The following is a 25,800-nucleotide window of genomic DNA, read 5'->3' on the forward strand; positions in this document are numbered from 1 at the left end:
CACAATTATGCGTTTTAGGACTCCAGATCTTACACCTATAATAACAAATAATAAGTTGAGGGGTTTGTATTTAATTACACACGGGCGCGCTCACCCCCACACACACACAAAGATGCATACTAACGCTCAGAAATGCGTTGTTATTATGTACTAGTTTTTTTTTAGCACTGTTCAAATCGATATCCTAGCTTAATCACTCACCACTTGGTTAAAGCGCATCATGAAAGCGACTCCTGAATTTGTATGTTCTGGTGAATATGATGAGAGTTGGTACTTTTTCTGTCGTTCTCCCACTACTCTAGCGGCCTCCTCGGTATGATTTTCAAACGTATAAGTTGTATGTTCATATCCTGCCACATCTGATGAGAGTTCGTACTCTTTCCATCGTTTTCCCACTGCTCTGGCGGCTTCTTCAGTATGACATTCAAACGCAACGTCAACGCAGAAATCACGGTATCGACGATCATCAGAACTCTTTCGGTAAGCTTCACGTGTATAATCCATCACGAAATGTGGCGCAGAGTCTATTAAGCCTTGGATGATATCAAGGCCAAGTTCATTCCCTAAAGCTGAGGTGAAGTAGAGTAGGTAGCGGAACTCCTGACATCGACTAAGAAATTCGCTTTTCACCTTTTCGTACTGGGGGCGATCATTTGCAAATAGATTGTAAATATACAACGCTGCAATATATTCTTGAAACAACTTGTGGGGAAACGAAACCGTTGATGAAACCAAGGATAAAAAGTTGGCATCGCGCCGACGATCCCTTGGAATGACCTCTGTTTCTGTAGTCAAAACACCCACGCTGCAGCATGTTTCCATGGCATCATGACAATCTCTGAATTGTTCTTCAGGGAACGAAAGATTCCTGTCCAATAAACCGTTAAGTGCAATCTCACTAATGTCTTGAATTGCCCCATGAGCTTTCTTCAATTGCTCAAGAACGTTCTGATTTTGAAGATTTCCACAAGTTTTTGATGCGAAGTGTTCTTTCAAGAAAGAGATCATTTCTCTAAAGATTTTCGAGAAAGTTTTCAATTCTTGCATTTTCTCTTGTTTCTCTTCACTGCAATTGTTCCACATAAGGCAAAGCATAGCACAGTAGATTGGAAATGGGGCCATGTTTGCCCGGATGACTTCATTTTCCTCCATAAAACTGATCAAACTTTCTGCACGATTATTCTTCTCTCTTATCAGAAAGTACCTCTTAATGTAAGCTGATAAATTCTCCGTGTTAAATCCTTCTACGTTAAGAAACGTGTAAGCGTCAGCAAGTTTCTTTTCCATCACAAACTCGTCTGTTCTCCAAGGTCGTGTGGTCACAATTACTTTGCATGACTTATATTGCTCCATTCTTAGAATATGAATGACCTCACTGCTGTCTTTCTCACTTAATTTCCCGTTAAACTCGTCAAATCCATCAAAAATAATGACTATTCTGCTTTGATTTCTTGAAATATAGTCATCGATCTGGTACGATTTTGCTGGATTTGAATCGGAGAGGTAGGTTTTTACAATACCACCAATACTTCGTTTGTTAGTGACATCTCGAAGAGGAATTAGAAGTACCATGTCCAAATCCTGAAGAATCCTACCCTGGCACCAGTCCCATGCAATTTTAGCGCAAAGTGTTGATTTTCCAACACCCCCCTCACCCTGGATCAGGAGGCGCTTAGAAAGATTTGTATGTTCATCGTTCGTCACAAGATCCTCGTACGTTATTGGTGTCTTAGTGTTACCCTTGCTTGTTCGGTCAATTATACTCAAATTGGTATAAATGTCATCGAGTTCAACACGTTCCATAAAGTTGAGTGGTTCCACCGTGACCTTGCGTTGTGACAAACGGTAATATGCCATCAGCTCTTCCTGGCATTTCTGTACTTGTTCCTCTGTAAGCGACGATGATCCTTAGAAGATAAATCAATAAAGATAAAGGGAAATGATATTCATTACATATGAAAATATCTAAACGCTCACACAAGCATTCCAATATGTATCATATTTATACATATATATATAGAATCGGGCGGGACAAGAAATAAAATAAGCAAATACATGAAAATAAATCATGAAAATTTTGCTTATGAAGTACAGGCTAATACAGAAGCGTTTATTTCTATTACTGTTCATGGAATTTAAAGATATGTCGTTTCATTATTTGACAATATAACTACATAGATATTTTTACAAATGATTAAAATAATCTATATCAAATATAAAAGCTACAAAAAAAACCCTCGTATAATATGTTATTTACTCATTATTTATCTAGCGATCTACGTCCCACAAGCTTTGCTTTTTAGTGGATCACTGTTTTCCATAATCGAATCTATTTTCCGCACGACCACGAAGTATATATGTATTGTTCCTCCTAATTATTGTGTATATATATATATATATATATATATATATATAAACATATATACGTTGTTATATAATTTATCTCGGATATTATATGAATCTTTTGCAAATGTTTGAACAATATCATTTCACGAAATGTATACTTTGTACTATGTTTTTTTTATTTTCGTTGATTGGAAATAAACTATGATTGAATTGAATTGAATTGAGTTCAATGGAATTGACACAGGATTCTATTTTATTGGCCTTTTTAACGACATTTAGAATGTAAAACAAGTGATTAATGTATGAATGAACGGATACAATTATGAATATTTCCATACTCAGCATTAATTCTTCTTCATCGTTAAATCGTTCTGGTTTATTTGGTCTTCGCCAGCACGGATTCCAGCCACATCCTGAAATATATCATGAACAATGGTAACAACATCATTGATATTATTGTTAAATATATACAAATATGCATGCTGCCTAGATTCACTGAAATCATCATATTTGATGACTGATTAGCACTTATCTTTGATTGTATGTTTATCCTAGAACTCTGTCTTTACATCTCCCACGGCAAGCATTTTGTTTATAAGCCTATGCTGAATACGTCAGACAACTATAATCAAGAACTGATTTATCAGCACAACTTTTAACTCCCTAGCACCTCTTCATGGGTTAATGTTAATGAAGATTGACTGTTATTCAACTAAATAATCAGTGGCTCATTATAGCCCCCCTCCTCCCGCACACACACACACACACACACACACACGCAAACAAACATACTCACAAGAATGCCAAAAAAAAAAGTTAAAACTGGAAGTATTAGACATCTACACCTTTTCTTGGTAGGTAGTCCGGATGTTTGTTTTGAAGAAATTTTCCAACAAGGAGAAATACGATGATCAGGGCAGCAGGCAGGCCAATGGCGAGTCCAATGATTAGAGAAAAATGAGCACGTTTTCCTGAAAATTGATACAAATATAAACAAAGATAATGCAAGTTTTCAATTATCACCGGATGTAGAAGGCAATGAATAAATGGGTCTATAGTAAAAGGTTGACATTCTGTTCTATGCCTTGCCCCAGTTCCAAAAGAAAATATGTGACCGTGCACCTCAAAACGAACATAAAGTCGCACACATTGGTTTTGCGTGAGGACTGAAAATAAGTGAAATGGGTCAACCTGGCCGAACTTGACTTTTTCATATTTTCTGAAAGAGCGGGTCTTCTTTTACATTATGCTAAAATTTGGTGTCATAAAACGGGCAGGAAAGTGTGTTTTTTTTAGCAGTTTATCTCAAACATTTTTGGTAGAATAGTGTGATTAGGTGTGTCTTAAGAATTCCTTTTTCATTTCTGAAAAACCTTGTCCACTCTCTTCATTTTCAACTCTAATAACTTTTGAAATTATAGTGCTACTGCTTTGAAAGTTGGCATTGATTATGGACAGAATGTGTTAATGAGGCATGCTTACTTTCAGTTTAATTTGATAATCCCTTCATTGTTGTTACTCTAGTGGTTTACTTCCTGTTTTTTGTCCCATTCATCGCACAGCCAGCACGGTTTGGTAAAGATTAAGCGCTTAAATAGACACTGTACTTCAGAGCCTCCTTTCTCTGTTCACACTTTTCCTGAGTTTGTGCTTTCTTTCCAATATTTAGATAGGTTAGGAGAGTCCATTTGATTTGAGTTATACATCATTTTAAAGCGTAAAGTCTGCTCTTTCAGAATATGGTCTTAACTAAAAATTCATGTCTGGCGACTTTTTGTTTGTTTTGAGGTGCAGGGTCACATATATACATATACATATTGATTTCACAGAATACATTACTCAAAGTGTGTCAAAATCATAATTCAGAGGACACGCTGAGAAAAGTCGTTAGTTTTTTTTTTTTTCTATTTTGCTTTTTTTCTGCCTTCACTTATTTGTTTTTCATTAGTAGACTTTATAATCGTGTGTGGTAATGTTAGATTGTTCAAAATGTCGTATTAGATTATACCGTGACAAAGCTATTAAAAATTCGAACATTTGTTTAGGTTTCAGAACGTGTTTACCTAATGTTATTCAGAAACAAAGAAGTAGGAAAGTTTCACGGAACCTGATATATGTATAGGCAGAATGGTGATTTCTCTGGTCGACGTTCCATTCAGCGAGTCACCGGTAGCCACGCACATGAAGGTTTGCTCTGTCCAATGTTTAGCTGATACAGTGATTGTCTCGAACCTCTCGTATGTGCCGTCAGAAAGTGTGTTCTGCTGTGAATCCACGGAATTCAGTTTCTCTCCCGACTCCTCGGTCCATAGCATGGAAATGTTAGGTTTGAATCCACTCACGACACAGGTAAGCGTAAAAGAAGGGTTGTTGGAGGGAGAATGGTATGTACACCGGCTATGATGAGATTGACTCTTGTCATCGCATTCATCAATCGTATGTCTTGACGTCATCGCTGGAGGAATAGATGAATCATTTTTGGTATGACAATTTTTTTTAGATACAAATCCCTATTTTCCATAAGAATTAACTAAAATGATTTTCTGACTTTATCCTATATACTTTCATATAAAGACAGTTGTACTTTTGCAACATGATCTACAATGTAACACAAATGAGACTTGAAACTGCCTAATGCTCAGGATCCATGTGCAAATCCCGGGGGAGTGTAACTCCTCCTCCCCCATCCCCCCCCCCCCCCTCTCTTGAAGGAGGGGGATGACTTGTACAAATATTCTACAGTAACTCTCCACCGAAATTTAAAAACAAAAATGGAAGAAAATGTGATTGCATTAATATCGGCATATTGCATAACGTGCAATAGCACGCCCGTCTCTGTGAGAGCTAAAGAGAGATTAAAGGAGCATTGCAGACGACTTTCATGATTTCACAGTCATGCAGTACATAACTCAACAGCTCCATGTCTGAATTAGTGGAATTTATTGTAGTTCTTCAGCAGAGAAACAATACTGTGAAAAACGTTAAACGAATTACACTGAACAAGCCACGATGATGACATCCTATTATAGGCTCACATATAAAAAAAATATGTAGCACGTATAATTCCAAAATACAGTACACAATATACGGCTTGCTTGCTGGTTAACCTCTGTATAATCTATGCATGACTTCTTCTTATGTTTTGCTTCCTTGAGTCCTAACTTATGCATTCTAATCATCATCATGATGACCCTACATGCCATGTCATCATCTTTGTTCATTTCAATTTGTTATAAATTGTGAAAATATTTTATTCTTCATACCAATTATCATACATTTTGAAACTTTGCCCTTAGTTACTAATTTATAGTTGTTAAAATGGAAAAAAAAAACCCAAACATCTGAGAATTATGCGAAGGTCTCCTTTAACAGTATCCTACCTTTAGGATCTGATGTATACTTCATTTTATCAACGTCTAAGATTATCTCCTACTAATTCATGACATGACAAAGTGCACGAGGAAAGGGAAATATATATGGGTGCTGTTCGTTATTCCGAAGGTTCGCTATTCCGAAGTTCGTTATTCCGAAACTTCGTTAATCCGAAACACGCAAATTCCCTATAACCAAGAGGTTCGTTAATCCGAAAATGAAAAAGGGTTCGTAAATCCGAACATTTGTGACAATATTCCGAAGGATCGTTATTCCGAAGGTTCATTAATCCGAAAATGAAACAGGTTTCGCTATTCCGAAGGCTCGTTTATCCGAAAATGAAATTGGGTTCGTTATTCCGAAGGTTCGTTAATCCGAAAATGAAATAGGATTCGGTTTTCTGAAGGTTCGTTGAATCCATGTGATATAGCGTCCGTAACGAGCCTTCGGAACAACGCGCTTTGTTTCTTTTTCGCATTAACAACCCTTAGGAATTACGAACCTTATTTATTTTTTCGGATTAATGAACCTTCGGAATAACAAACTTCATCACATTTTGGATTAACGAATCTTCGGAATAACGAACCTTCGGAATAACGATCCTTCGGCCCAAAGAACCTTCGGAATAACGAATCTTCGGAATAACGAGATGTAACCGTATATATATATATATATATATATATATACATGTTACTTACCACTAATCGTCAAGAGGGTAGAATTGTCAAAATTCTCGAAATTTTTCAGCACAACCTGGCAATAGTAATGACCTTCATCTGCCACCTCCAAGTCGGTGATGACGAGGCTGAAGTTCTTGTCGATGTCGAACCGTTCCTCCCTGCTCCGAAAGTCTCCATCGACGAATTCAGCCTTTATCGTCCTCTGCTGCTCCTCTGAGATTCTCTCCTGGACCCAGACCACAGCGAGAGGCTTTTCCTGGATGCCACATGGCAGTCGGATGTTTTCTCCTTTCCATCCTTGAACGTTGGGGGCATTGCCTACCACTGAGCAGAGCGGGTTGATAGATAGAGTTGCGACACCGGAAGTTCGCACTGATTGGTCAATCCCTCAAAATAGTTCCCCCTGATCGTTGATGTCGATAAGACCTTGGAAAAACCGCGTACCCCATTATGACGCAAACAATGCACTTATCGTTATTTTGCTCTGTGGCTCGCGCAAAGTAGAGTTACGCGCTCCGCGCATGGGTTCTACGCGAGAGTTCCCCCTAGTCGTCATAACAACAATAAAGACCCACAGCCCGGAATTTTGAATTACAACAACAATTGTAAAGGACTGGGACTACATAATATTTTCGTCCTTATATTTTGACGTTCGCCCATCAACATCATCCAGGAGCGTTAAAACCACTTTGAAAACATTTCATCCTGACCGGTTGTTTGCATCCGTTTCCTTGACTTCGACAGCAGAATACTCCTTTCTCTAAGTCTTCTCTACTTCATGTAAGTTTGCATGATTGCCGTTAAAACAGGACATTTTTCCAACAAGTCACACTCCCGTCGCAAGCAATTGGTATCTCACACTGCCGCTGGGTCCGGGTACTGCGCGCCTATGTGAAAACCCTGTACAAATAATTCGTCGACATCGACGACCAGGGGGAACTATTTTGACGTGACCTTTGTACCCCAGTGTCGCAACTCTATCTATCAACCCGCTCTGCCACTGAGGCTACACAACGGAAATTTGAGCAAAGTCAATCAATGTCATGAAATATGCCCTCATTAACATAAACTATACATGCACATTATAATGATATACACCCGAGTGTAGTTTCCTCGTACGAACGCTACCTGTCTTCGACTTCATGACCATATTTTAGTAACAAAGAGATCAGACTATGTTATGTTCATGATGCGTCAGTTCGTTAAGCATAACTATAGAAAGCTGTTCAGTCAATGTGCATTTTACTCTTTGAAAAAAAAACAACAACAAAGTTTTTCAAAATTTTCCCACTAAATTATAGGCCCTGGTTGTACCGGTTTTGTAATTTGAAGCGGTGATCGAGTTTAGTGTTACATTCAAGACCATAATTGATTAATCTGAGAGATGAAAAAATAACAATTCTAACTGCCATCAAAACAACCAGTGCTAACCTTTCTCCTGTCGATAAGTTGTTTTATCTCTCCTTATTTCAGAGATTATTAAGAAAACATTTACAATATGATTTTAGCAATATCAAAAGCATATATTATGTGACCATGCATCATAAAACCAACAAAAATTCGCACCCTTGCTTTTTAACGTGAGGACTCAAAAAAGGTGAAATGGTTCACCCGAGTCAATCTTGAGTTTTTCATATATTTTGAAAGAACTATCCTTCTTTTACATTATTCTTTAGTTTGGGATCATAACAGGAATGGGAAAGTATGTTTACAGCAGTTTTTCTACAACCCTTTTTTTGGGAGAGAGTAGAGTGATCGGGTATGTCTTAGAGGCCTCTTTTCATTTTTTGAAATCCTTTGCACACTCTTCGCTTTCAAGTCTAATAACTTTTGAAAGGATTATGCTACAGCTTTGGAAATTGGAGTTAATTATGGACAGAATGTGTTATAGAACATGCTCAATTTCAGCTTACTCTGATAATCCATTGTTGTTGCTCATGGGATTCATGTCTTGTAATGTATTGTCTCTTTCATAACACAGCAAGCACGGCACGGTAAAGAATAAACCCTTGAATAGACCCTGTACTATACGGAGCCTCTTTTCTCGGTTCACACTTTTCCAGAGTGTGTGTTTTCTTTCCGGTATTTAGATAGGTTAGGAGAGTCAATTTGATTTGGGTAATGCATCATTTTAAAGCTTAGAGTCTGCTCTTTCAGCATCTACTCTTAACTAAAAAACCATGTCTGGCGACTTTTTGTTGGTTTTGTGATCCAGGTTCACAGAGATCTTATTCCCACACACATTATGATATCCTGATTGTTAATTGAGAATGTCTTCCGGAAATATTTTGACTTGAGCAGAATGGTAATGGGAGGTAAACCCAAACTAAAGTCACCAACGTAATTATTCTCCATTGAAGCAAAACGAGTACTGCCCTAAGAAGTCATTGATATAATCCCCTTCAGTTCCTTTGTTAAGAACTATATTCACAAAACAAAATACAAATGTAAATCTTATTCCTTGGGGATTTAAGATAGTGCAAATGTAATGAACATGTGAATGTGAATAAGTTTGTGGTCCCAGACGTAGAGGTGATTCCTGGTATAGCATTAAATGAGCACCTTTATTGTTCGAGTTTATTTTGTGCTCTCATTAAACTGAGGGAAAAGTGTAAGTACGATACTGGTAAACATAGGCCTACCTTCGGGGGCGCACGTCACGAGCTCGACATCCACGAGTCATACAGCTCACGAGCGCGACATCACATACACAATAATGAGCGCAGTGTGTATGAGTGTGTGTGTTTGTGTGTGAGTGTAACTGATTGTATGTGTGTGTGTGTGTGTGTGTGTGTGTGTGTGTATTCTTTTTCTAGGGATCTACCCCAAAAAACATTTGCTTCCGTGTAGGTTCCCCCTCACATAATCTCATCCATCTAATATGAATGTAACTCACTTTATACTGATTCACATTCATTTGGTGTCATGTAGTATTATTATAGCCTTCTTTTTATACTGAATTTACCAAACATATGTAACTTTTCAAATACTACACTGTTTTAAAAATCTTTATTCAATAAGTGAAAATGAAATCAGAAGAAAAAAAGGCCCTCAAACTGTGCTGTTTAGGAGCTAACTAGAGGCAAATAAGGCCCACTGACTACGTACAAGAGAAAATAAAGGTCATAAGCTTGACACTACGCAAAGAAAAGAAGAAGAAGAAAAAGAAGAAATACACGAGCTGAAAATGATATCATGCGGCATAATTTACGTAGTGTCGAGATCATGCACCTTTTTTCCATTAAAAAAAAAGTCGAGCTCATAAGCCTAGTGTCAAGCTATAGGCTTTATTCTCTGAGTATCTAGCTCATTTTTGGATCTGTTTTACTAAGGGGATGTTCGTTATACCAAAATACACAAATTCCCTTAACCTAAACGTTGATTTATTCAAACATTGTCGAAAATTAAATAGGCTTATTAGTCAATCCAAACATTTTATACCGTTTTCCCGATCAGTTCGTTTCTCCGAAGGTTCAAAAGGTTCTGTAATCCGAAAATGAAACCAAATACGTTATTCTGCATTCTTGCTAATCAAGAAATGAAGGTCGGATATCAGAAAGCTTCCTTGATTCAAAAATCAAATCAGGTTGGTTATTTCAATAGCTTGAAAAGGATGAGCGTTCTACGCATACTACGAACTGTCGGCATTACGAACCATAATGTTGTTTTCAAATAAATGATCTACCAACCTCGGGATAACCAGTCTTTTTTTCATTTTAGGGTTAGAGAACGTCCGAAACAGCAACCCTTAAAGTTTCAATGTCGGATAAACAAACCTTAGGAATAATGAGCCTTATTATTTTTTTCGGTTAAGGAACCCTCGGAGGAGCGACCCTTATTTCATTTTCGGGTAAAAGAACCTTCGGGAAATAATGTTTACCGTTTGGTGTGCAGACTATATGGCTCATGGGTTGAAATTAGACTCGTTACAGTATAAACTTTAAGACTCTATGGACATTTTTAAGTATAGCTCGCGGACTTATGATATGACTCGTGGATGTTTACATTAGAGTAGTGACTACAGGCAGCTATTGATAATTATATCATGATTGATTACTTTTCACAGTGAATGCATTCGACACCATTTTCGCAGGGTCATGCGCTGCTTGTTGCTCCACTAAAATTACTGTTTTCTCTCTGAAAACGTGGCTGAAATGACATCTGAGAAATAATTTTCAGCCTGACGTCGACGATGTCGAGCTCAAGAAACATGGGATAAGCTCTGTTACCACCAACTCCGTTCAAATAACTGAATTTTGTGACAACTTTGAAGTGGTGACGATGCCTTTGACACGACAAGGCAAGGAAGCACGACATCGGACCACAACTGGCCCCGGCAACTCTGCGGTAGATTCCACTCCCACCGGTCCTGAAGGGAGTTCAGCTGGTCACCCAACCGACACCACGGACAATCAGTCAACAGACAAAGGAGACAATGACCTTGATTGTCTCCTATCTGAAAAGATACGGCGTGCCCTCCTTTCTCAACCTGTCATGGCGGCCCTCATTCAAGCCGTGAAAGAAGCCGTCTTGGAGGACGTCACTCAACAGGTATACGAGTCCCTCCGCTTGGACATGGAACGACAAGAGAAAGAAGTTCAGGCTCTTTCCAACCAGCTAAAGCAACTTCATCGCAGACTTGATGAAGTCAACGAGGAAATCGACGACCAGGAGCAATATAGTCGTCGAAACTGCTTAGTCATCCATGGTCTCCCCGAGAACGAGAACGAGAGCACAGACACCGTCATCTCGCAGTTCGCCAAGACTGAATTGGGCATCGACCTCCACGCAAAGGACATCGACCGCAGCCATAGACTTACACAGCGACCTCGACAACAAGCCGACAACGCGCGAACAAGTCGACCTCCGAAACCGAGAGCCGTCATTGTCCGCTTCGCCACGTACAACGCGAGGCAACTCGTCTACAAGTCCAAAGCGAAGCTGAAAGGGAAGGGAATCTACATCAACGAATCTCTGACTTCCTACAGGCAGCGACTCTTGATGCAAGCAAAACGTCGCAAGAACGTACAAAGAACGTGGACCCAAGACGGACGAATCACAGTTCTAACCACAGACAACAGGAAAATACCAATAAACACTGTAAACGACCTCGAAAAACTCGGAAACGTGTAAGTCTGAGACTTCTTTTTCCCTCTCTACCTTCTTCTACTCCTCTCACTCTCTCTCTATTTGCAACTGTACATACACATTTTGTAGTTACATTCTCGTCTAATTAGTTTCAATTTCGTAAATGCCTCCGAAATACCCGTGTATCGTTTGTAATACCTCCGTGCGAAACAATCAAAACGCACTCCTCTGTGTCTCGTGTAAGTCATGGTGCCATTTGAAATGCACACCCTCAAGCATCGCCATTTTTAATGAAACATGTGATTGGATATGTGACAAATGTTTGTTTTGTGAACTACCTTTTTCCACTGCTGAGCGAAATCCTGGTATTGTCAAACCGAATCCGTTATACTCTTGTATATATTGTTCCAAACAGAACTGTTTACGTTATAATTCATTCTGTTGTACATGTAATTCTGAATTGTTTCCATTTAATCACTACGATAGTAATGATCAATTTCTGTGGTCATTATTTTCATATTTTAAGTTAAATGAAATTGTTGATGAAGAAAGATTTTGCTCCCTCTCTGTGAATCCAATGAGCATGAACAAGTTTAATCCGATAACCAATGATTTTAATGATGCATTGAGTGCCTACGACAGTGTCAATGAGTCCAATTTTTGTAATTATTTGTTCTGTGAAGATTTCCTTCATAAAACTAAGGCAACTTCTGATGATTTTGCATTATTACACGTAAATGCAAGAAGCCTTGTCCGAAACCATGAAGAATTGGAACTACTCTTATTTGCTGTAGACTACAAATTTACTGTCATTGGTATTTCAGAAACCTGGTTTCGTAATGATACATCAATTGAGTCTTTCTCTCTCAATGGCTATACACTCGTTCATGTTGACAGACCGAACAGGCAAGGTGGCGGCGTCGCCCTCTATGTAAGAAACGGTGTGGAATTCACACTCTGTTCTAGAATGCCAGCCAGTAGTAGTGTTTGTGATTCAGTGTTTATTGAAATACCCCAAACGAATAAATCCATTGTAGTAGGTTGTTGCTATAGAGTACCCAATACTGACATCTCTATTTTCACGCAGATTCTCTCCGACTACCTAAGAGATAGGCCCTACCAATATTGGCAATAAAGATTTTTATTTGATGGGCGACTTCAATATTAACTTACTCAATTATGAAAGAGATAACAAAACAAATAGTTTTCTTGAATCACTCTTTCAGTTTGGTTTGTTTCCCTCTATTACAAAACCTACAAGAATTACGCCCCATACAGCTACTTTGATTGATAATATATTTTGTAATTGTATTGATATAAATTACAAGAGTGGTCTTATTTATTCTGATATTTCAGATCATTTTCCTATATTTCATGTCAGTAACCGAAACAAACCCCAAATGAAAATATCCAACAAAAAATGGACAAAGACAAGATTAATAACCGTGAATAAGATAGATCATTTTATCCAGCAGCTCCAATCGGTTGATTTGTCTGATATCTATGACACTGACAATGTTAACAAGTCGTATAATATGTTTATTCAAAAATTCTGTCATTTATATGAAATGTGTTTTCCGTTAGTTCGAGTTGCCATAAAGAATATGTCAAAGCCTTGGATAACTCCGGGAATTTTGAAATCAATAAAACGGAAGCAGAGATTGTAATACAATTCTATACTATAGAACTTATATCAGAAACCCAACTGATAAAACACGCAAGGTTTATGTCACGTATAAAAACAGTTTGACGAATATTATTAGAATATCAAAAAAAAGAGTATTTTCACAATAAGTTTATCTCTGTAAAAGGTGACATGAATAAGACGTGGAGACACATAAACAATCTGCTTGGCAAAAAGAGTAATAATCTTCCTACAACTATGTATCATCATCAAGATAAACTGAACACCAAAAAGTCTATTTCCGAAGCGTTTAACAAATACTTTTTGAATACTGGAAAACGTATCCGTCAGCATATCCCAATGACAAGTAAGAATTTTGATAAATTTCTCCCAAAACAATCCTTCTCTTCTCTTTTTTTGAAACCCACAACAGTCTCCGAAATATTAGATATTGCTCGCTGTATGAAATCATCAGCATCGTCTGGACCTGACGAAATCAGCAGTCAAGTTATTAAGAAGTGCATCCATTATATTGCTGATCCTCTTTGTTTTATTTTTAATCAATCCATGACTCAAGGCACGATTCCAGATAGTTTGAAAACAGCCAAAGTAGTTCCCATTTTCAAAAAAGGAGACAAAAACAGTATAGAAAACTACAGACCTATTGCCATTTTACCCATTTTTTCCAAGCTCCTTGAAAAAGTACTCCACGCCAGACTACACGGTCACCTTGTTCGCAATGACGTGTTGATACCACAACAATTCGGCTTTAGGAAAAACTACTCAACCGAACTCGGTGTACTGAACTTGGTGAACTCAGTATCTCGCGAAATAGATGCTGGTAACTATTGTGTTGGGGTCTTTATGGATCTTTCGAAAGCGTTCGACACCCTCGACCACCACATACTGTTACGTAAACTGGAATGTTATGGTGTACGTGGTATTGCTCTTGATTGGTTCACCAATTACTTGACGAATAGAAAACAGTACGTTGCGGTGGACGGTGTTAAATCCAGTTTTGGTAATCTTTGTTGTGGTGTCCCACAGGGATCAGTTCTGGGACCCCTTTTGTTTCTTGTTTATATTAATGACATTGTATCTTCTTCTAATATAGTCAAGTTTTTATTATTTGCCGATGACACAACAATTCTCGTATCCCACAAAAATCTGAATGATCTGATAACAATAGTTAACGCAGAACTGGTTAATTTATATGAGTGGTTTAATTGTAACAAATTATTTTTGAATCTTGATAAGACCAAATATGTTTTGTTTAGAACAAGAAACAGAAAAATACCATGTAACCACCCAAATGTATGTATAGGAGGTCACGCTGTGTCAATGGTGGATAATATAAGATTTCTTGGTGTTGTATTAAACGAATATCTTTCCTGGAGGCCTCACATCAGTGCCATTTCACTCAAGATAGCAAAAAGCCTTGGTGTTCTTAGAAGATTGAAGCACACTTTACCCCAAACTGTATTAAAAATGTTGTATAATAGTATCATAATGCCACATTTGAATTATTGTAATATTATCTGGGGTCATACATACAAAAGTCAACTTCGAAAAATAGAAATACTCCAAAAAAAGACAGTCAGAGTTATAACTAATTCTTGTATTTATGCCCACACGAGCAACCTGTTTTCTCAGCTTCGTGTATTACCTATTACTGAGTCGATATCATTTAATTCTTTAGTCTTTATGTATAAGCTCCACGCTGGTTTATTACCAAATGTGTTTAATGATTTATTCGTATTAAATAGTTCTGTTCATTTGTATGATACCCGTCAGAGAAACTCACTGCGACAACCAAAGGTACGCACAACATTAGCCCTGAACTCATTCCAAGTAAAATTCCCAAAACTATGGAATGCTCTTCCAGAAGATATAAGGCATAGTTCTACTTTATCACGATTTAAGAGATTGTCCTTTAATTTGCTCCTTCCGAGGGAAAATTGAAAAAAAAAAAACAAATCTATTGTCATCCTAGTCACACTTGTACTCACATGAATGAAAATCATTGCTTGCGAGCACTACGTCTATTGTCTATAGTCCATCTATCGCTTATATACTCCCACCTTCCCAATCACACTCACCTTGTTTTCTACTCTTCTTTCATCTCTCCTGGATTTTCGCTGTTGTTTTCCATGGTATCTGTGCATATATATGTATTTATATATGTATGCTGTTTTTTCCCTTTCCCATTCCCACCAAACCAAATGTACAACCTTGAAATGTATATTAATTCTTTTGCTTGTTTGTTTTACATGTATATTAATATTTAAGCATTACTGGGGCCCCTATTTATAAGCACTGCTTCTCCTGGGGTTCCCACCATCAAGTTTAATTGTTTTCTGCTTTGTTTTTGTTTGCTTTTTATATAGTTATGTATCTTTGTGTATGTTTTTTATTGTATACTCCTAAATTGATGGTGAATAAACTGAACTGAACAGTCACGACAGACCATACACCGTGATTGCAATACCAGGCATTTGAATTCGGTAAAAGTTTCTTGTTGGCTGTATCAGTTTGGACACACTTTTCAACGACAGGCCCTCTTACCAAGCTAAGTTGAGTGCAGAACAGAGTCACACCTACCTTTTCCACTGTGGCCACAGAGCACAGTAGCAGCCAATGTTAAAAGGAGAACGAGGTCGTATTTTCTATCCATCACATACCGTAGTCAAAGACTGAGAAAATCCATGAAGAATAAGATGAATAAGCCTTTTGATTGTAATGTCCGAAAAACTGTCAACATGGTCAAGTAATAACAGTGATCATGCCTTTTTAATGGTGATATTCGAACACACCCCAACCAATGCGCCCTGCATGATCCGAGACAGAATTATTCTTCAATGAAATGAGTGCGTAGAAGTGAATGTGACGCTCTTATCGGGCGCAGCCGTTTGCTTGCTAATACATAGATGGCATACAGCATACTATTGACACAGTTCATAGGAGACATAGTCCAAAGTTCAACGAGGGATAGATTTATCCCTTTGCTATCATCGTGCATTACAATGGCTTTGTTCAAAGCATTCACATTTTTTCCGCGCTCAAAGTCGGACCTAACGTAAATACAGGACTGCTAACTACAGTCTTCAATTCAGCGCATGGCACTGCAGCATGCATTGTATTGGCTATGATGAATAAAGTGGTGCAGGCTCAAACACTTACAATGAAAATGTCATGAATGTACTCGCTGTGTATACGGTGTCAGGCCCTACCTGGTGAAATAGCAATATTTCATCTGAAATCAAATCATATTTATTCACGCTCTTTACAACACTCACTGTGTTACCCACTTCACCCATGAGTAGCGGGTACTTTTCAAGGAAGTAGACGTAATATCCTCACATGATTTTACTGACACCAAATTCAAATGGCTGTTGAGTTATACCAGTTGAGATAATTACTACAGCGCACATTGGGTTTTCTTCGTATAGTAAGCGTTCATGGCTACGAAGTTTGGCGACGCCAGTTCTACCATCGTATATTGCCATCATTGCGGGGAGGGGGACTTCTTCTTCTTCTTAATGCACCTATATACGAAAGACATACTTGAGTAATTGTTGCAACAGATTTTAAATACAAAATAAAAAAAGGTCTAAAATATACAATTTGAGACTTCGCATATTTGCAACTGCCTGATATTGACGGTGCTCCACATTATGTATATATCACAAGACTGAAGAAGACACAATTTACCCTCTAAACACGTCATTAGATGTACATTACGGCACAGCTAATTTAGCTGTATAATTTGATTGATTCGTAACATCATTGGACAGGATTTTAACGTGACAGCGTAAATGTCCTCTGTAAATTAAATGTGAAACTTTGTTCAAGAATGCACGCAATCATTGTATGAAATGCGAATTCAGATGGCCAGTAAATTGATAAAGAAACAAATAAGTGTGGTGTCACTTTTTAATAGGTGTCCATTTCGTCTCTTGAATACATCATTCTGGGTTGTGTATAAGTTCGACATTGAATCATAAATGATATATTCGAAGCTCAGCATTGCTAGGTGGAAAGTGGCCTTCAAGATACAACTGCTGCTAGCAGTTAATGATGTCAACTAAATGTTTCATTGTATCAGCTCGATGACCTTTGTTTTTCTTGAATAACTATTTAGAAAAACTGTGTGTGCCTTCGTCCATTGTTTTCGACCTATATACTCAGTGCATATCAGAAAAAGGTGATCTAACTTTAGAGGGTTACTACTTCATAATATTTTTTGTCAACTAATATGGAAAGTGCAATTGTGGTTGTGAGGGAAGGGACACTCTTCCTCGTTGCATTGATGCCTAATTATCTGAACAAATGTCATGCATAAGACTGAATTTCTATCTGAATGAATGAGATCAATCACTTATGAAAGTGGTCAAATTAACAGGTATTGTTGTCCACTATGGTGCCATATGGAGTAGTCTCCTTATCAAGCCATTACAACACCAAATCTTTAAAGATTCATAACTTTTGCATTGATTATCCAATTTTCCTAAAACTTTTACACATGTGTTCATATTGAATGTTGCTGCTTTCACTCAATTCACAATTCTTTTGGGGTTTTGGTTTACTTCAAAGACAGTATCGGCAAAATTGCAGTAAGATGGCATTGATCGAGCTGATATCAAAGCAAACATCATGAACACGTGTTTGCAGCTGAGTGTAATGCCTAATATAGGTAGGCAATACGCCCTCTCTCTACCTGTGAGTGTCCGATAACTACAATGCAGAACAGCGTGTAGAAAATGTAGCATCCAAGCAGAAACTGTGTGAAATAATAATTACACGAAAGTACATGAATGCCCTAACGTTTGCATTTAATAGCGCGAAGGTAACATACATATTTCATACACAATGATATACTTCAATGATATACTTGATACTTGATATATTTGATATACAATAAAATGGACTTTGTTCTCATCACAGAGTTTGAACAGAATCAACCAATCACACGTCTTGACAGTATGAACATTATAACCTTTGCTCTCTACAGAGCTTTATAGAAGTCACACCAGTCTGTGGTCACGTGATCGCGCGGCATGCAGGGCCGGCGCAGCCGTGGGGGCCGTGGGGGCTCGGGCCCCCACACTTTTTGTGCACCATACAAAGGAATACATAAGGTGTCATCACTTTGTTAGCTCATGAAACCCGGAAGTGGGCCCCCACACTTTTGAAAACACTGCGCCGTTCCTGGCATGTACTGATTTATGAAAGGGTTTTAGGCCTACTGCCTGCTACTACTTCATTCTATTTTCAATTTGACTTGCTTTCTTAAAGGGGATGGCTAGTAATCGATCACTGGGAATCAGTGGGAATGCTGAGGGATGACTGTTCCAATCCTAGTGGGATTCATTTAAGAGTACATTATATATCTACTGTTGTGTGAAAATTATTTGCTTCAGAACGGTCTCATGTTCAAGTAATGTGCAGATTAATGACCCGTCACTGACCAGGGACGCTTACCTGGAAGCATTAAACTGCACACTACTTGAATATGAGACCATTCTGAGGCAAATAATTTTCACACAAGAATAGATATATAATGTACTCTTAAATGAATCCCACAAGGATTGGAACAATCATCCCTCAGCATTCTCACTGATTCCCACTGATCAGTTACTAGCCAACCCCTTTAATGATGATATTGATGCCTAACCGAAAGAACAGTAGATGATATTGTGTCATAGAAAATACAACGTGACAAAAACATAAAATTATTGGACTAACAGAGCGTTCATGAACAATACAGACCCAATTTTGTGGTTGGAAAACAGGGACAGGTATATAAACGAAATGTATAATAAACGTGAAATACATAGGGCCTAATTATGAAGAGCTTTGTACATTTTTCCATTATGTTAAGCTTCATCACCCCTAAATGTAAAAAAAAAAAAAAAAAAGATTTGATGTAATATCTTTGCTAAATGTAATAACCTTTAACCCAAAATGCAGTGGCGATATTATACATGCAGCTAACTTTAGGGTCGATATTACATTTTGGGTTAAGAACTGCCATATTCAAGGTAAAGTTGCCATATAAGCATAATAAAGAGAAATTGTATAAAGGTCTACATGTACTGGTTAGCGCTATTACACCTTACATTGCAAGGTTGACATTACAAAAAAAAAATCTTTGAAACATTATATATTTTGCGTTAAAAGTTATTAGGCTCACTGCAGCTTGACTTCAGTTAATGCATTTAAAATTTTGCTTCCCTCATTACATTTGGGTTATTACAGAGATATTTGATGTTGCTAGCTTAAAAATTGTTACATAAAAGAGTCGGTATTGCACCAGGCGTTTTTATTACAGTCCAGGGTAATGCACATGCCAGATTAAGATACAGATTAAGGGGTATGATGCAAATATCACTCTCATGACTTACTTTATATTCAATTCAATTCAATTCAATTCAAAGTTTATTTCATTTTTCGACAAAACATTTAAGTCACACTTCTTTTGACAACAGAGAATAAGGTAAACAGAACATTATGTATCAAAAAAATGTACAACAATTGAGAACCTTATCGTGATTATACATTGTAGTAAAAAGGAAGCAGAAATGATCGAAATGAAGTACATGTATAACTTTGTTAAAGTTCGAAAAATGGAGAGACCCACTAAAAAGACAGAGCTTGTAGAATGTGGGCCCCTCTGTAATAATAACATCAATGGGAAGATCAGTTGAAGCATCATAAATACAAAAGGAAAAAAAAAAAGAAAAAAGAAGAGGAAGAAGTCTGGAAGCCCACTGAGAATTAGATTCACAAATAAGTACACTTACTCATGTCTTACACATATCTATGATATATGACGATAAAAAGTATAACAGCTCCGAAAAAAAAAAAATGGAAAAATAATAGCATGATTTTAGGTCTTGTTTACCTTTGGGAGCAGTCTGGATTTCAAACGTGTTCACGATACCATAATATTTGATGCATAATATGTGTATTGTCTTTGTATCATAGGTCTAGGACAATTACCCCATGGGCAATTACCCCGCACCATTTCCCTGGCCCTAATCCTAATCCTAATCCTGAACCTAACCCTAACCCTATTCCAAACTCCTAACCCTAACCCTAATCTTTACTCTAACCTTACCATTAAGCAGTATTTGACCGGGGAGTAACCCTCTGGGGGTAATTGCCCGAATACGTTATATCATGAAACATCCTGCCATAAATTCCGCAATAAAGAAGATATCAGTGTATTTCTCAATAAACCGTGACTGTAGACGGTTTATTATGGAAACCACTTTAATATAACTATTCTTTACATTTTGTGTAATTTACAACGCTTAACATCGATTATACAGATTCGAATGTTTACAGTGGTTGTTTCTATCCCCAACTCACATTTTAGAAGTATTTTAAAGCACTAATAGCGGGTTTTCGTTTCACCTCCAAACGATATGCTTCTGATATATCAGTCTGCATGTCAACATCAACAAAATAAGAATAATCTAGCAAAGTTCACGCAAACATTAACCCAGTCGCAAACAACATTTTATATAAATGGTAAAAACTGCTATACTTCCATCATTGCAATGATGTCAATCGGGAATTGAAAAAGAGGGGAGGGAAGTAAATCGTCTTCTTACAAGCAAAGCGACATGGGGGGGGGGATCGAGAGATGAGGAGGAGGAAAAGGAGGAGGAAGAAGAAAATGTTCAAGAAAAGCTGTAATTAATTCTGAGTGTGCAACGTATAGTTACAATTTATAGATATCCACTTCCATCATTTTAAATAAAGTCAGGATGTTAAAAAAACTCCCAGTCATCCAACTCAGTGTCATGTTTAAAGAAACTTTAATAGCAATTGCAGCCACGACCGTACTCTGACGACAAGTCATACATAATACAAGTAGGTCCTGTACTTCCTTTGTAATAGATGACAGTAGTAATGGCGTTTCTCAATATTTCACTGCGAAATATTGTTGAATTGCTGACACCTGCATTGACGATTCTGGGCTATAGCCCAATCTGCACAAAGTATGCCACATCATGATGTCACACAGGTTGTTTGTAGCCGATTTAAACATAATTTATCTTTTATTTTTCAACCCATAATCATGACCTGCACAAGTCATGTCATCTGAGTATAGTAGCAAACGAAATCAACCCGAACAAAAAAGTAAATGTCTCGGCTCACTCAGTTTTGTTTTGTTTTATTTGTGTGTGTGTGTGTGTGTGTGTGTGTGTGTGTGTGTGTGTGTGTGTGTGTGTGTGTTGGTTTTGTTTGTTTATTTGTTTATTTGTTTGTTTGTTTGTTTATTTATCTATTGTTTGTGTTGTCCTGGTTTTTTCTGTAGAACTGTCGGTCTCGGGTTATACATGGATTGACACCGGTCGTCAACGCTTAAACAATATTTAACCTGCAGAACCGTTGATCTCATTATAAGAACCATTAATCACACCTACTGATCTCTATGCATGCAGAATGCACTACAAAGGACGATTCCTTGACGGGAGATTTAGTCAATGAACTGGATAGCGCCATCTAGCACTTCAATTGTATCGGCGAAGTGTATGGAGGGATTTCATGAAGCGTTTGGCAGATATTTCTTCTGGCAAACTCTTAAAAGCTATAGAAGTTCTTGCATCTGATTGGCTGAAACAAACGATTTTTTGCGACAAAGTTGCTTCATGAAATGCCCCCAGTTCTGCAGCTTGCTACACAACTAAATTATGAGCTTAGAAAAAAAAATAATGAAAAAAAGTGAAAGAAAATGATTAGCTGATTTTGTATTATCTTCACACAAGCTTTGCCTGTATTATCTTGTGTTTATCATATTATCAATTTGCAAACTCAATATCTCAATACTTTTGAAATATGAAATGTGATACCAATATATGAAGAGTTTATTTGCAAAAACCGATAAGTCCATATTTGCCAAATGGAGATATTTGCGATTAAAGGTCAAGGAAAGTAAGGAGAATAATAAAAAAATGTTGGCTTCTTTTGACCATAACTTCAAAAATATACATTTATATGTTGTGACCAATATACCATTTAAAAGGTATTATTTTGTACTCTATGACAGAGATCGTACTTCAAAATCTTCAAAAATGGACTTATCGGTTTTTGCAAACAAACCCTTCATATGTAACCATTTCAAGCAATGCATCATAGGTTTCATATATTTCTTTATATTGTAATGAATAGCGCCTCCACATGTTAACCATGAGAAATTTCAACCTTTGCAAATAGTGAAGTTTAACTTGCTTTTCCTTTATGGTAAATATGAAAATGATTGATATAAAATAGAAACATATATGCTGGGGATAAAGAAATAAAAAGAAAAAAATATTTCAGCATATTTCCTATGTATTTCTTCAAATTTTGGTAAATCGCGCCCTCAGTGGATGACCTTGAGAAATTTCAAATGTCGGGTCATAAGAGTATGAGTTGCTGTACCCATGTGCCAAATATGACGGTCATATATCATAAAAAGAACTTATATAGGGGGACACAAAGTGCCCTCCCCCCCCCCCCCCCCTTTGGCCGGGAAGGGGTCAAAATAGCTTGGCATTTATAGGGTTAAATAAAGTCAGAGTCATATCGACGCTATACATTTTCTCCGTGAAAGATACATTTGTGAACAATATGCACACACATAGGCTTATTTGTTGATATAAATACAAATCATGAACCGGCCTACAAATATGTAATCATCGTAATTATTATGAGTATGTGCTTTCTTTTAAGATAAGAAAGATGAATTGTATGTGTGTGTGTGTGTGTGTGTGTGTGTGTGTGTGTGTGTGTTAAAGCGATAAACGATGTTTGAATGAAGGAAGTCAGAGAACAGAAAGATAAAGAACAAGAGGAGTGAGCTGAGATAGAGAGCAAGGGATGGAGTATAGCAGAGAGAAGAAAGAGAAAAGAAACAAAGAAAAGTGGGAGAAGTAGACAGGGTGGAGCAGACAGCCAAGAAGAAGGAAGCAGACGAAGACATGAAAATTGGCGAGAGGGATAAAAGAGTAAGATAGCAAGAGGGAGAAGAGAACAGAAGAATGACAGAAATTTGTACAATTTAAACTATAGGGGATTGTTGAGGTTACTCGTAAACCTATTCATGTATGCACCACCAATTTCTATTTTGAAATCAATAAATTACTATGAAACAAAGGGGGTGAATACATGAGGTATGAGTTTTCTTCAATTTGTCTTTCTTTGTACAGATGAACAGAGGGATACAACTTGAAGAAAACTCATCCCCCATTTTTTTTTTCATGGTTATGTGTTTACGGTGATGCATTTATGAGTACATCTTCGTATTTTGTACACATAGAGAATGTTCAGATCGTATTTTGTAACATCATTTAATGATACTGTGACACAAGTCTGTCACATATCTTTGTTTATGACTTATGTTTCCTAATTCCATTGGACAGCCTTGGAGTTGCATGACACATTGTTTCTCTACATAAGGAATGCTGAAGTATATCTTTATTTTTGTGTGCTGTGTATAGAAACGTGTGTGTAAACAATACAGAGTATTTAGGTATCAAAAATCACTGTTTATATAAGACCTAAAAAAAAGGATCAGTCATATTATAGCGTCTACAAAGGCATACACGCACGCACACATACACATATAGACACATCATACATACATACATACCATACATGTCTGCACTACTTTTTCATATTTTCAGCAACATAGTAGACAATCAAATCAGCATGACCTAGAATTTGACATAGATATATTTTGTTTTTATTTTGATTATATGAAATATTTACTCGGATTTCAAAGACTATGCATGTAGAGGTGTACATGTAAATATACTACACACATATCAAAATATCAACTTAACACAACATGCAGTAAAAAAAACCTGATTGTCAAATAGATATCAATTTCGTACATTCCACACAAGTATCATAAATCACTGGTTCATTTTTTGTTTCATAACCAAGCGCTTTTTATTTCAACACATCAAGGATCTCGCATAAGCATTGGGCAGTTATACTGTTTGCAGTTTCTTTAAAGTATTATATTATTTACCTTGGTATTTAAACATTTTTGCCATGAATGAAGCCCTCGTTGTTTTAGAATGAAAAGAATTTGTATCTATTAAAGCTCCTAAATAGGGCAAAATTCCACAGTACATAGCTAAATCCTAACGAGATTCACTTGCAGGCACAAATGCATGAGGTGGTATCTTTTAAAATGGATAGATTCTCTCCTCGTAATGAATAATGATATTGCAACAGTACACTTGTCGTGTAGTTATTTCAACATGCGTGAGTATATCTGCCACACAGAAAGCAACGTGATTTAGCTGCTGCTGGTTATATATCAAAGTTTCATTGGCAAAACGAATGAAAATCTGTGCAGGCAACTCCCGCTATGAAGCCCTCGGAACCAGCGGTTTACTCTTCGTTTTTGATTGTTGTTGTTGTTGTTGTTTTGTTTTGTTATTTCTTCGTTGTTTCTTTGTCCACTCAACTGGCTCATTCGTGTATGTTAACTCTTAATGTGCCAGGCCCAAAACCTCTAACGTGCCAGAGGTTTTTTCCTAACGCCAGAACGTTTCAAAACTGCACTGACAATGAAATTTAAAACCGCCATATCTCTGAAACTATTGACTGTTTTGAATTGAGTTCTACACAACAATTATCAAGAAATGTTTGTTCTTTCGTGTCATGTAGTCAGTTTGCCATAACATCAATCTGAACCTGAAATATTGCAGAAATAATTGATACATCAGAAAAAATATTAGAAATTTTTGTGTAGCATGGAAAAAAAAAGAGTCAGTCGTGTTTTTTCTTCAATAGAACGCTCCCTTGACTCTGTAAGAAAGTTTTAGAGCAACATCTCCTCTTTCAAATGATAACAAAATTGCGTTCTAGAATTGTATGATTCCAAAGATACTAGCAGTTTATTTTGTCTTATCAATTTCTCTTTCTGCCTCAGTAATTCATTTCCAAATCTGAGTCCTTTAATCCCAGATCCTGTATTTGAAACTGAAGTGATTGTCCCGGGCCCTGGAAGAGTGTCTTTTGTCCACTTGAGAAGGAAGAGCCTACTAATCCTTCTTTTGTCTAAGCGGACCACGGGCGGGGGTACTCTATTGAAATCGGCAGGTCTTTGTCCGCGCGCAATTCCTATGCTAGCATGCAGTACAGTACCCGTTGCATGTTATAAGGATTAGAACCAACACTTGCTTTCGGGCGAAAGCTCGGTGGTCTAGTGGAGATGACACCTGTCCGGTGATCAGGAGGTCGTAGGTTCGAATCCTGCTTGAGTATGTACGCCCATGATTAACATGGCTACTACTAAAACACTGATCAATTCAGTGCTTATTTACGTCGATGTAGGGCAATTTGTCAATCAGTTGCAATGAAAACATCTCAACGGAAGAAAATCATGAATTTGAATAACAAAGCGTACATGTAGTTAATGACATGTTTATTTATCATGATACCATTTTTTTCCTATATGAGCTGAAATAATAAAACAAAGAAATATCTTGCTATACTCGCTACTCACTCAGAGTGTGCGTATTGTTACCTTTTGTTTATACTTGTACTCTTGCTATCTGTATCGTGAAGCCCATAAATCAATATTTTCAACTCAAATACAAAGTATTTGAAAACAAAACATTAGAAAGAGGGAAGAAAAAAAAATAAGTGGAGAAAACGCATGAAACAGAGGTGTTTCTA

General features: G+C 37.2%; 1 protein-coding gene across 1 annotated transcript in view; it reads right to left on the reverse strand.

The window, feature by feature from the left end:
• Positions 1–15,784, reverse strand: part of LOC140235654 (uncharacterized) — a 60,756-nt gene extending 44,972 nt beyond the window's left edge. The window contains exons 1-6 of the mRNA XM_072315663.1: positions 15,706–15,784; positions 6,417–6,722; positions 4,454–4,801; positions 3,192–3,317; positions 2,675–2,759; positions 202–1,909 (exon numbers count right to left, since the gene is read on the reverse strand). Coding sequence (XP_072171764.1) covers positions 202–1,909; positions 2,675–2,759; positions 3,192–3,317; positions 4,454–4,801; positions 6,417–6,722; positions 15,706–15,784 — 2,652 coding nt within the window. The remainder of the gene's footprint in view (positions 1–201; positions 1,910–2,674; positions 2,760–3,191; positions 3,318–4,453; positions 4,802–6,416; positions 6,723–15,705) is intronic.
• Positions 15,785–25,800: the final 10,016 nt, after the last annotated feature.

This window comes from Diadema setosum, chromosome 12 (genome assembly GCF_964275005.1).
Source record: "Diadema setosum chromosome 12, eeDiaSeto1, whole genome shotgun sequence".
In the NCBI taxonomy this organism is placed as follows: domain Eukaryota; kingdom Metazoa; phylum Echinodermata; class Echinoidea; order Diadematoida; family Diadematidae; genus Diadema; species Diadema setosum.